The following is a 13828-nucleotide window of genomic DNA, read 5'->3' as shown; positions in this document are numbered from 1 at the left end:
CGGCGCTCGATCCGTTGGCTCCGCGATGAGCCCATTCAAGGTCGCGCGGGGACGCGTGCCCCGAGCGGCCTTCCTGCAGACCTTTGCAAAATGGCCCTTGGTGGAGCACAGGTGGCATGTAGCCTCCCGGGCCGGGCATTCAGAGCGAGGGTGCTGCCGATTCCCGCAAAAATAACATTTTGCATACCGGTCAGGCCGTGGCCGGGCAGCGGCGGCAGCAGTGAGGCCGGAAGCGGAGTCCGCTTCAGGAGCTCCCAGAGACTCGGCCGTAGTGGTCGGGTCCTCCTCCGTATCCTCGGCGGTAGCCCTCTCCGGTCGCGCGAGTTGCGAGGTCCCCGCCACGACTCGTGGGTGATCATATGCGGTGGATTGTTCTCGGGCATCTGTGTATACGCGTGCCAGCCATAGTGCCTCTGTAAATGTCAGATCCGCGACCTCCAGGAGCCGGAGCCGCAAAACTCCAGAATTAATTCCGGAGATGAATGAATCTCGGAGCAAGTCGTCCTGCACTTGCTCGTGGGTCCGGACGTCCTGCACGCAGTCTGCCAACAGGAAGCGCAACTCCTGCGCGAAGCGATCGATCGATTCAGATGGTTGCTGTCGCCGCTGAGAGAGTTGATGCCGGCCGTGCACAGCGCTCCGTGTCTTTACGTAGAGGCGCTTCAGCTCGGCTAGAGCCGTAGCGTACGTCCCAAATCGAGAAATGTTCCGGAAAACGGTGTGATAGACCTTCGACTGTAACACGGACAGCTTTATCGCTGCGGTGGGCTCTGTTTCGTGAGCAGCAAAGTAATTCTCCAGCGTTTTGAGCCAGTGAGTGAACTCCGATGCTGATCCCTCAGCTTGAGGGTCGGCTCCGAGAATCGGTACCACGATCATCTTGTGGTCAGCCATTCCGGCGATCTAAATGATATTAAATGTCGTGAAAATCAAGCTCAGACACGACTTGACCTCTGGGTAGGTTTAATATCATTTAGATCTGTAGTACATCCTGTAAGAATACATGCATGCAACAGGCATTAAAATCAGAGTATTTCATGAGCAATGGTCGATTCAATATAGCAATGGTCCAACAGAGAGGACAGTCAGCGCAGCATTTAGGGGCGTACATACCATTCAAACTACAGGACTATGTCACAGTGAGTTCCGCTGGAGTGTCCGCGCGCCCCGGTTGTCCCGGGTCTTAATAGACGCCCCTTCTGTAGCGAGCACACCCTGGGTTCACCTTGGTATAATTTCACTACATCCACAATGCTACATTACCTCCATGGTCATCGCGTGTGGTCAGTGACCACATCAGGACCTAGTAGGAAGGTTTCAAATATCCGATAACCATGTTGAATCAGCCTTGATTTTACATCACCTGGGTCTTGTCTTTAATCATCGCCTCCAGTACATTCCAGAATTATCTGATGAATAAAACCACTCGGGCGGATTGAGAACTGGGTGCCAGCACGGGTTCAAATCCCAAATCCAATTTTACTTTGTCCATCGTAGGTAATGTCCCCATCCTTGGTGTGATATTTGTACGACCCTCCTCCAGGATACTTCAAGATCCACAGTGAAGTATTAAAGGAAAGAATAAAATCACGGTGAAATATTGAGTCTTTCATCAAGACAGGTACAAGATGTCTGGAAGATCAGGAGGGGCATCGATTGTTCACAGGTTAATGGTTCAGGGATGTAAACACGGGCGAGAATGACTATAACAGACAAACACTACAGGTTGTGCAAAAGTAGTCATGATTCATGAGTCCATAACGTTATTTGGAGTTAGTGAAGTGTTGTTGCTTCTCGCTTCGTTCAGAGGTAAATCTGTTTGAATTCCGGGGAGTTCAAATTTATCGGTTTGGAGGTAATAAAACCCTCTGGCAAGAAGGTACAAAACTGGTCTATTCAATGGAATGGAGAACTAGTCTTTCTGGTGAAAGCCCCCCTTCCCCTCAACAAGCCCTCTCCCTCCCACAGATCTCCCGATGTCCCTGCTCTCAAATGTTGCACTTGTGTGCTTCCCCCCCTCTCCCCATATTGTCTCCCGCTCCCTTTATTTTGTCTTGTGTGTCCGTTTGTATTTTTTGTCATTAATGTTAGCTCTTACATGAGCCTCGATCTTGTACACACAAATTTTTTTTTACAGGCCGGTATGATCTGTGTCGGCATCAGCCGGTGGACAGGTGGAACAATTGCTGAAGTATGCTAACCACCAAGGGAAGAAAGGAGAAGATGACGTTTCGGACATCAACTCTTCATCAGAGCAAAACGGGGTTAACACCCAAAATATCAGCTTCGTGTTTCCCACGGCAGTTATTATATTTCAGCCAATGTCCTGTTGGTTTTATTACTTGCATTTGTTGATTTAAAACCACTTCAAGAACCAAATCGTAAAAAGTAAAACTAGAACGGCACTCAGTAGAGAGCGTACCTCCACCAGGCTGAACAGTTTACGTTATGTATCCCACTGATAGGCCGGATCTGGATTCGGACCTGAACCAAAATCTAATCGGCTTGTTCTTGTCACCAAACCAACTCGTCCACCAAGTTTATTCATAACTCGTCCATAACTATTTTAAATATCATGTTATATACAGTCACGTGAAAAAGTAAGTACACCCCATGTAAAGTTTTGACTTTTTCAACATATTTCAACATACAGCCATTTGATCTTCATTTGAACAATATTGATAGATAAAGGTGATATAATATAACAAATATCATGAAACATTTACATTTTATAGTCCATTGTATAATGTAAATAAACATAAATGCAAATTTCGCATGTGGAAAAAGTAAGTCCACCCTTGGCTCCAATAGCAAATCCAACGGAAGGAAATCTCATTTCCTTTCACAAAGCCCGAAACAAGTGTGTGTCCACCCTCAGGAGAGCCAGGAAACAATATCTCACCATTCTCAAGACCAAACTCTCTTATCTGTCTCCCTCTTCCAAATCCTGGTGGCGTCTGGTCAAATCTGTTTCTGGTGTTTGTTCCCCCTCCATCCCCTCCCTCACCTCAAACGGCTTAACAGCTGACTCCGCACGTGAAAAAGCTGAATGCCTCAACTCTGTGTTTGCCTCTAAATCTTGTGTCCCAAACCCATCCCTCTCTGTACCCACCGTACCCAGTCGTACCCAGCTGCTCCTGGACTCTGTGTCCTTTCCTCCTGACAAGGTGGAAAGGTTTCTGTCAACCCTCGACTCTGATTCTGCAACTGGTCCTGACGGCATCAGCCCACGGGTCCTAAAATCATGTTCTTCTGCTCTTTCACTCCCTCTTTCTGTTCTCTTCACCCTCTCTTTCGCTCAAGGTCATCTGCCATCTGCTTGGAAATCAGCCAACATCACCGGTTTGCACAAAAAAGGTGCAAAAACAGATCCCAGCAACTACAGACCAATCAGCCTTCTCCCAATTATCAGCAAAGTCATGGAATCCATCATTGCTTCAGATATTAAATCTTTCCTCTTCTCCAATGGCTTGATCTCTGATCATCAATTTGGTTTCAGACCTGGTCACTCTACTCTGGACATGCTGCTTCTGCTTTCTCAACAATGGATGGAGGTCCTCAACGCCAAACAGGAAATTAGAGCTGTCTCCCTTGACATTTCACGTGCCTTCGATACGGTCTGGCACCCTGCTCTGCTCACCAAACTCTCCTCCTTTGGTATCCATGGAAATCTCCACGCATGGCTGGCGGACTTCCTCTCTGGTCGTAGTCAACGTGTGGCCCTGAATGGGTTTCTCTCATCTCCTCTTCCTGTTCAGGCTGGAGTTCCCCAAGGTAGTGTTCTGGGCCCTGTGCTTTTTCTGGTCTTCATCAATGATCTCTCTGACTCTCTTGAAAATCCTCTCTATCTCTTTGCTGATGACTCTACTCTCTGTCGCTCCATTCCTCATCCCTCAGATCGGCAGTCTGCAGCCTCCTCACTCTCTGCAGACCTGGACAAAATCACAGACTGGTCAAACAAGTGGAACATGTCTTTCAATCCTGACAAATCTCACACTCTTACAATGTCTCTCCGAAAGGACCGACTGGACAACCCTCCCATCTACTTTCTCAACAATCCTCTCCAAGAAGTTCTGTCGCTCAAGCTTTTGGGTCTCACTATCTGCCATGATCTTTCTTGGGAAAACCACATTTCCAAGCTGGCCTCCAAAGCCAGTCGCCGACTGGGCATCCTCCGTCGTGCGAAGTCCTTCCTTGGCACACCTGAGCTCCTCACCACATACAAGGCTTTCATCCGCAGCTCAATGGAATACTGTTCCCCCCTCTGGGCTGGTGCTCCTGCCTCACACCTTGCTCGGCTTCACGCTGTTGAGGCCAAAGCTTTCAGAATCATTGGAATCTCCTGCGATGTAGTCAACACCGAGGGCCTTTCACTCACTCACCGCAGGCAGGTTGGTGGTCTTTCTGTCTTCTACCGACTCCTCTCCGGCCTTGCTCCCCCAGCTCTCTCTGTGCTCTGTCCCCCCAATATTCCTTCAGGTCGCACAAGATCTGCCTGCAACCCTCTTATGGTTAAACTGCCAAAGTCTAGGCTCTCTGCTCACCTTCACTCTTTCATTCCCCTTTTCTCCCGCCTCTGGAACAAACTCCCCCACTCCCTTCAATCCCACTCCTCCCTCCAGGTCTTTAAAACAGCTGTTCACCACCATCTCTTATCTTCCCCCATCGAAAACCTTGATCTTTTCTACCCCCGGTAATTCACCCCAGAGTCCTTGCAGTGTTCATATGTGTTATTCCTCTCCCACCTCCCCCCAAGTCCTCCCGATGTCCCTGCTCTCAAATGTTGTGTTTGTGTCCTTCCCCCTCTTCCCCCTCTCTTTTGTGTCCTTCCCCCTCTCTCCCCATCTTGTCTGCCGCTCCCCTTGTTTTTTGTGTTTTGTGTGTCGGTTTGTCTTTTTGTGTGATTAATGTTAGCTCTTTCACGAGCCTCGATCTTGTATACAAAAAAAAACAAAAAAAAAAAAAAAAATAGGTGGTATTGCCTCCTTTGGTAGAAACAACCTCAAGTAGGCGTTTCTTATAACTGTCTACCAGTCTCTGACATCGACTGAGAGAAATTTTTGCCCACTCCTCCATGCAGAATTCTTTCAGCTGTGCGATGTTTGAGGGGTTTCTTGCATGCACAGCTCGTTTCAAATCCCCCACAACATCTCGATGGGATTTACATCTGGGCTTTGACTTGGCCATTCCAGAACCCTCCATTTCTCTCTTTTCAGCCATTCCTTGGTGGATTTACTGGTATGCTTAGCGTCATTGTCATGTTGCAAGGTCCACCTTCGGTTGAGCTTCAACTTTCCGACAGATGGCCTCACATTATCCTTTCTTCATCAATGATCTCTCTGACTCTCTTGAAAATCCTCTCTATCTCTTTGCTGATGACTCCACTCTCTGCCGCTCCATTCCTCATCCGTCAGATCGGCAGTCTGCAGCCTCCTCACTCTCTGCAGACCTGGACAAAATCACAGACTGGGCAAACAAGTGGAACATGTCTTTCAATCCTGACAAATCTCACACTCTTACGATGTCTCTCTGAAAAGACCGACTGGACAACCCTCCCATCTACTTTCTGAATAATCCTCTCCAAGAAGTTCTGTCACTCAAGCTTTTGGGTCTCACTATCTGCCATGATCTTTCCTGGGAAAACCACATTTCAAACCTGGCCTCCAAAGCCAGTCGCCGACTGCGCATCCTCCGTCGTGCGAAGTCCTTCCTTGGCACACCTGAGCTTCTCACCACATACAAGGCTTTCATCCGCAGCTCAATGGAGTACTGCTCTCCCCTCTGGGCTGGTGCTCCTGCCTCACACCTAGTTTGTCTTCACGCTGTTGAAACCAAAGCGTTCAGAATCATTGGAATCTCCTGCGATGACGCTATCTCCGAGGGCCTTTCACTTAATCATCGCAGGCAGATTGGTGGTCTTTCCGTCTTCTACCGACTCCTCTCCGGCCTTGCTCCCCCAGCTCTCTCTGGGCTCTGTCCCCCAAATATTCCTGCAGGTCGCACAAGATCTACCTGCAACCCTCTTATGGTTAAACTGCCAAAATCAAGACTCTCTGCTCACCTTCACTCCTTCATTCCTCTTTTCTCCCGCCTCTGGAACAAACTCCCTCACTCTCTTCAATCCCACTCCTCCCTCCAGGTCTTTAAAACGGCTGTTCACCACCATCTCTTATCTTCCCCAATCCAAAACCTTGATCTTTTCTACCCCCGCTAATTTCACCCCAAATCCACTTTTTTGAGGTGACTTTTGACTTCTTTCCTGGAAGTCCTTGGTGTCCTTGCGTTTTATACCTATCCTGCCTCCCCCCAGGCCCTCTCCCTCCAAAAACATCTCCCGATGTCCCTGCTCTCAAATGTTGTGTTTGTGTGCTTCCTCCCCTTCTCTCCCCATCTTGTCGACCGCTCCCCTTTTTATATACTTTGTTTGCTTGTTTGTTTGATTTGTTTGTTTGATAAATGTTAGCTCTTTCACGAGCCTCGACTCTGTACACAAAAAAAAAAAAGGCACCCTCTGGTACAATGAAGAATTCATAGTGGATTCTATGATGGTGAGCTGCCCAGGCCCTGATGCAGCAAAGCTGCTCCAAACCATAATATTTCCACCACCATGCTTTACAGTTGGTATCAGGTTGTTGTGGTCAAATGCTGTCTTTGGTTTTCGCCAAACATGTCTTCTGGTACTGTGGCCAAATACCTCTGCGTTTGACTGATATGTCCAGAGCACATTGTACCAGAAGTGCTGGTCTTTGCCTCGGTGTTCATTGGCAAACTTTAGTCTTGCCCTGATGTTCTTTCTGGACAGCAAAGGTTTCCTCCTGGCACACCTCCCACGTACATCAAATTTGTGCAGCCTCTTGCTAATGGTAGACTCGTGCACTTTGACATCAACAGTGGCAAGAGCTACCTGTAGGTCCCGTGATGACATTCTGGGGTTCTTAGAGACTTCTTTCAGCGTCTTGCGGTCTGCTCTCGGGTTGAACTTGCTGGGGCGGCCTGGCCTGAACAAGTTGGCCGTTGTTTGGAATCTTCTCCACTTGTAGATGATCTTCCGGACAGTCGAATGATTGATTTCAAATTGTTTGGAGATCTTTTTAAATCCCTTCCCTGACTCGTAGGCATCTATAACCTTCTTTCTGAAGGCCTCAGAGAGCTCTTTTGATCTAGGCATGGTGACGCCGTACACTTCAACAACAAAGAGCAAACCAAACTAAATGTCTGAGGTTTAAATAAGACAGGTTCCTCCAAGATCCTCTCTATGTTCTAATCCTCTCTATGTATGAACGATGTTCTAATCATTTGCACTTGAGCTGGTGCACCTGATTCTAATTTTAGGTATTTGAAGTAGTGATAAATGTAAGGGTGTACTTACTTTTTCCACATGCGAAATTTGCATTGATGTTTATTTAAATGATACAATGGACTACAAAATGTAAATGTTTCATGATATTTGTTATATTATATCACCTTTATCTATCAATATTGTTCAAATGAAGATCAAATAGCTGTATGTTGAAATATGTTGAAAAAGTCAAAACTTTACAGGGGATGTATTTACTTTTTCACGCGACTGTATCGCTTTTCACCCGATCTCTCAATGATGAAGATTCACTTAATAATTTAATAAATCTTGTAGCCGAATCCATATTCAGATCTTCACCAACATCGTATCGATTAGTCCTTGTCAGACACCCAACCGGCCCACCAAATTTCGTCCAAATCCGTCCACAACTTTTTGAGATATCCTGCTTACAGACAAATAGACAAACAGACCAGACAGATAGACGAACAGACCAGACAGATAAACAGACAAACCAGTGGTGAAAACATAACATTCACGCACCATCGGTGGCAGAGGTAACAAGGCTTTGGAAACCACGTGGTTAGGTTATCAATTGCAAGGAGAGGAGGACCTCATTCAATCATGAGCACTCACTCTAATCGTACGTACAATGTAGAGCAATTAAAATATCGATTCACATTATCTCACCACAAATTGTTTACTGGACAGGGGGGGCTTGTGATATGCATACACATCTACATAACGATGCACGGCCATGTTGTACACAGCTCCTTTCCTATGCCATCTCCGGGCGCTGCATGACGTCATTGCTGGGCACCGAAGGGGGCTCGGCAATGACGCACGCTGAAAGGGAGTACTCAGTTTTCACTCTGGTTGTTTTTTTGTTTTCTTGTTTGTCCGGGCGATATCTCAGCCATGATTTGAGCTAGGAAGCTGAAATTTCGGCACAATAGTGAGGAAGTACTTTGTCAAAAACAGTATTTTTTGTTTTTTGATTAATCATTTAATTGATGAGTTATTTCATTATTATCGATTAATTAAGTACTTATCCATTTCCTTTCTCTTCTGGCCAATATCTCAGGCACCTTTTGAGTTTGGAAGCTGATACTTGGACCTGCCAATGACCAAGTGATTTCGCTGTAAAGGCTATTTTTGATTTATTGATTAATCAATTAATCGATTAATTATTTAATTATTCGATTAATGACTAAAAGATTTTTTTGAAGTTCCAGAATCGGATGAAATGGTGGTGGTTTATGTATTCTATTAGCCAATTGATTAATTATTTATTGTTTATGATTATTATTTATTTATTTTCATTATTAGTCATTTATTTATTTTCTTTCTCACCTGGGCAATATATCAGGCACCATTTGAGCAAGGAAGCTGATACTTGGACACGACAGTGACCAAGTGATGTGGCTATAAAGAATATTTTTGATTTATTGATTGATCATTTAATCGATTAATTCGTTATTGATTAATCATTTAATTATTTATTTTCTTTCTCATCTGGGCAATATCTCAGGTACCTTTTGAGCTAGGAAGCTGATATTTGGACCTGCCAATGACCAAGTGATTTCGCTGTAAAGGCTATTTTTGATTTATTGATTAATCAATTAATCGATTAATTATTTAATTATTCGATTAATGACTAAAAAATTTTTGTTGAAGTTCCAGAATCAGATGAAATGGTGGTGGTTTATGTATTCTATTAGCCAATTGATTAATTATTTATTTTTTATGATTATTATTTATTTATTTTCATTATTAGTCATTTATTTATTTTCTTTCTCACCTGGCCAATATATCAGGCACCATTTGAGCAAGGAAGCTGATACTTGGACACGACAGTGACCAAGTGATGTGGCTATAAAGAATATTTTTGATTTATTGATTGATCATTTAATCGATTAATTCGTTATTGATTAATCATTTAATACTTTATTTTCTTTCTCATCTGGGCAATATCTCAGGCACCTTTTGAGCAAGGAAGCTGATATTTGGACACGACAGTGACCAAGTGATTTGGCTATAAAGGATATTTTTGATTTATTGATCAATTAATTAATCGATTAAGTATTTCATTAATTAATTAATCTTTTTTATTAATGAATGAATTAATTAAATTTGTAAAAGTTACATCTTCGGATGAAACACCAGTGATTTAGTTATGCTATTAGCCAATTGATTGAGAAAATATTTTATGATAATCTTTTATCGATTTTAATTATGCAATTAATCAATCAATTATTGTACACCTCTCCCTCCCAATACAGTCTCTATGAGCGCCAGAGGTGCCCCGGCAATGCCGCGCTGGAGGATATTTAATTATTCCGCATGGGGGGCAGTGTACTTTGAATGTATCTGTACTTGTTTGTATTATTATTTCCCTTTGAGTCATTTGCAGCCTTGAAATAGCACGGCCTGCCCGGTCGACCTCATAATGCAAAACTCGATAAGGATTCGGAGTAACAGCTGTTCCTCCAATGGGCAGTGACTTGGTCGCTTTTCAAAACCTGAGAGTCATGACCAGAGAATCAAATAGTTTCAAATGTTAGGCCCTCTTCATGTTCCCATCTGTATCCCTGCCTCATCATGTGAGGAAGCAGAATCCAATCCCATAGCTACAGGAACTCCGATATGTGTTCGCGCGTTGTCTACGAATGTCCTTGTGATTCATGTAAAGGTGCACTGATGTATCTTTGTTCTGGGTGTGGTAAATGTATAGGTTCTTCCCTGAGCCTTAGATCAAGATAAAAAATAAATAAATAAATAAGGAATATGACAAGTTTTTGAAAAGGAGATGATTTTGGTATCTTGTTATATTGTGATTTAAGCTCGGCCTAATATCAAGGTGGCCTTCACTTACATCTTGGTAGTGGGTCTTTTCTTATGCCATGAAACATTGTAGGTGTTTACATATACCATGGATCCAGGAAGATGTTTACCTATAGCATGAAAAATAAAATAACCATAACTCCACCATAAACATCCAATGAGTGGTAAAGGCACCGACGGGAGGCAGTATGCTTGGTTGATCCACAGGGTGAACCACCATCACCAGGTTGACAAGTACACACAAGGTGTGTCGTACACTCGTACTGTGGGTGAAACCGCTTGGGTGTGCATCGTGAGAATTAACCAGAGGCTGAACATGAACAGGTGAAGAATTTTACAATACCCATGTTATGCCATGTTGCATTCGACCGATTCTAGGCCACACAGCATGGTACAGCCAATTGAGTGTGGGTAATCAATTTGTGTGGTTGAGTCAACTCATTACAACTAATCCCGAGACCTTTATTGTAACTATTTTAGGAACCGTTTTTAGGTCACAGTGCGACTCACTTTAGAATTATTACCGAATTTGGATCTGTACACATTGGACATCACAACCACCCGCGGTATATGAGCGTGTCCGGTACATGAGAGTGTCCTGATAGTGTGGTATAGGTCCTGTGTGGTACACGAGTGTCCTGATAGTGTGGTACAGGACCTGTGCGGTACACGAGAGTGTCCTGATAGTGTAGTACAGGTCCTGTCCGGTACACGAGAGTGTCCTGATAGTGTGGTACAGGTCCTGTCCGGTACACGAGAGTGTCCTGATAGTGTGGTACAGGTCCTGTCCGGTACACGAGAGTGTCCTGATAGTGTGGTACAGGTCCTGTCCGGTACATGAGAGTGTCCTGATAGTGTGGTACAGGTCCTGTCAGGTACATGAGAGTGTCCTGATAGTGTGGTACAGGTCCTGTCCGGTACATGAGTGTCCTGATAGTGTGGTACAGGTCCTGTCCGGTACATGAGTGTCCTGATAGTGTGGTACAGGTCCTGTCCGGTACATGAGTGTCCTGATAGTGTGGTACAGGTCCTGTCCGGTACATGAGTGTCCTGATAGTGTGGTACAGGTCCTGTCCGGTACATGAGAGTGCCCAACCGGACGCGGTACATGAGAGCGTTTTGATAACCACTCACAACCACCCGACGCGGACCATGAGTGTCATGGTAACCACTCACAACCACCCGATGCGGTACATGAGCACGACCTGGTAACCACTCACAACCACCCGATGCGGTACATGAGCACGACCTGGTAACCACTCACAACCACCTGATGTGATATGTAAGTGTCCTGATAACCACTCACAACCACCTGATGTGATATGTAAGTGTCCTGATAACCACTCACAACCACCTGATGTGATATGTAAGTGTCCTGATAACCATTCACAACCACCCGATGTGGTACATGAGCGTCCTGTTAACCACTCACAACCACCCGATGTGGTACATGAGCGTTCTGTTAACCACTCACAACCACCCGATGTGGTACATGAGCGTCCTGTTAACCACTCACAACCACCCGATGTGGTACATGAGCGTCCTGGTAACCACTCACAACCACCCGATGTGGTACGCTCATGTCCCATTGGGAAAGAGCTGGGGAAGGTACACCAGGGAATGACGACCGTCCAGATCTGCGGATCCACTGAACATGGAATGTCATGGGAATCCCACGTGATTCTCATCACATCTCCCGTCGAGAAACTTAATGTCGCCTACACGAGTTTCCTTAACCAATTAACCACGAATGAGGTTTAAACGAAGCGTGAAGTTAACTTATTACCATCGGGCTCCATAATCGGATACGGGGGTCGGGGACACACGTCACAGATCGTTGGTCTTCCAGAAACATTTCAATGGGCGCGTTTGTCTCCGACTGCACACCCTGAGCGATTGACGACCAAGATCGGAGACCATTTTACCTCAGCTCAAGGTGAAGCAAGAACGTCGTTTGAAAGAGACACAAACAGCAGCCATTGCAGCAAAATATACAAGGCAATCGGCATCGCATCCCCGAGGGGTCACGGAGGCCCCGACCGACCCCCAAGTTGCTCTATTGGATTTGTAATTAAGCAGATTCGCTGGAGTGAGGGTTGATTGATGGAAATGGGATTTGAACCCCGGGCTGAGGGCGGAACAACGTTGGAAAGAACTATTTACACCACAATATATATATATATATGTATGTATATAAATACACCGAAAGCGCTTGTACTTGCCTTTGGTCGCGGGTAGAGTGGGGAGAGAGACCGGGGTCGAAACCGAGGTAAAAGTGGACGAGGGGGTGACGGACGGAGAGTCGGGAGATGCAGGGACGAGCGTAGATTTAGTGGAGGAGGCAGAAGAAGAGGACGATGGAGGACAGCGCGCACGTGAGTCCGACGGAGTGAGGAGCACGCAGGGAGCGCGAGCGGTCACGCCGGTGGTGGAGGTCGCGGGGGTCTGTGGGGTGGGCCTGGGTGGGCAACACGACGGGGACCGAGAGCTAGACAGCGGAAGAAAGCCCGTGGGGAATCCCGTGGGAGAAGTGAACGAAGACCTCGAGGAAGATCTACTCACGAAAACCGAGGGCGACAACAAGGGAGAGCGAGAGGAAGAGCTCGGAGAGCGGGAGCCCATGAAAGTCTCCTCGTGTGTCTCTCCGGTCTTCGCTCTCTCTCCCAGGAGCCAGCGAGCTCCCGCGGCTGAGAGAGCGAGGGAGAGCAGGATAACCGGGATGAGGGACGTTCTGGAGCAGAAATCGCCCTCGCCGTCCCTGTGGCTCTCCGACTCGCTGTCGCCCTCTCCATCGTCGTCCGTTCTCTCTCTTTCTCCGCTTTTCCCGCCATGGCAAGGCTTCAGCATCGTGGCATTGGGGAGAGGTACAGATGTGAAGACGACGATGACCGAGAGACCAGGAGCGGAACAGAGTAACAGGAGGGGAGGGGCGGGGTGCGGAGACCCTAAAGCCCCGGAGAGCGCGATGGAGACACGAGTCCCGGCAGCACCATGGAGAGCGGCGGCATGGGGCACGAAAGGGCGCGGAGAGGAGGGACAGCGAGGAGACAACGAGGAGAGACCGTGCGCGCGCAAACAGCACCTGCTCACTGACTGACTATCCCGCCTTTGCACGAGTGCGCATGCGCGATGCGCTTTCTCCCTCTCCGCCTCCCTCTCCTCCTCCCATCCGCTGTCCCTCCCTTTCCTCACTAAAAATCCTCTCTCTCTTTCTCCCTCTCTCTCACGCTTCACTGCGGATCTCCTGCGAACTCGCCTCCTCTCTTTGCGTCTCCATTGCCCCCACACCCCTCGCTGTTTCATCTGTACCCCTCCCATTTTTTTCTGCCATCGCAGCCGCACCTCCATATCTGCCTCTAGCTCTGTCATTTCTTCGAAAATACACCCTTCCTCCTCATTTATTCATTTTATTCACTTAAATGCGTTTTCATCTTCCTTTTCTGGTCCTCACGAACTTCCTCCCCCCTTACCACCTCCTCCTCCCCCACACATACTCAGCCGCACCCAGACCCTTCGCAATCATCACTGCGTCTCCAATAGCATATCCCCCACCCCCTTCTCAACTCCTTTCCTCCCTCACTGCGTCTCTCTAATACTCACACAACCCCCCTCTCTAATACTCACACAACCTTCTCTCTAATACTCACACAATCCCCTCTCCAATACTCACACAATCCCCCTCTCCAA

General features: G+C 46.6%; 1 protein-coding gene across 2 annotated transcripts in view; it reads right to left on the bottom strand.

Annotated features, from left to right (window-relative positions):
- Positions 1-13288, bottom strand: part of LOC137427166 (uncharacterized) — an 80369-nt gene extending 67081 nt beyond the window's left edge. The window contains exon 1 of one of the 2 annotated variants that reach the window (XM_068116395.2): positions 12364-13288. In XM_068116395.2, coding sequence (XP_067972496.1) covers positions 12364-12988 — 625 coding nt within the window. In that variant the 5' untranslated portion in view covers positions 12989-13288. The remainder of the gene's footprint in view (positions 1-12363) is intronic. The other variant, XM_078778606.1, reaches the window with a different exon arrangement.
- Positions 13289-13828: the final 540 nt, after the last annotated feature.

This window comes from Myxine glutinosa, chromosome 5, assembly GCF_964187855.1.
Source record: "Myxine glutinosa chromosome 5, kmMyxGlut1.1, whole genome shotgun sequence".
NCBI classification, from domain to species: domain Eukaryota; kingdom Metazoa; phylum Chordata; class Myxini; order Myxiniformes; family Myxinidae; genus Myxine; species Myxine glutinosa.
The sequence above is the reverse complement of the archived record's forward strand: the minus strand, read 5'-3'. Positions and strand labels throughout refer to the sequence as shown.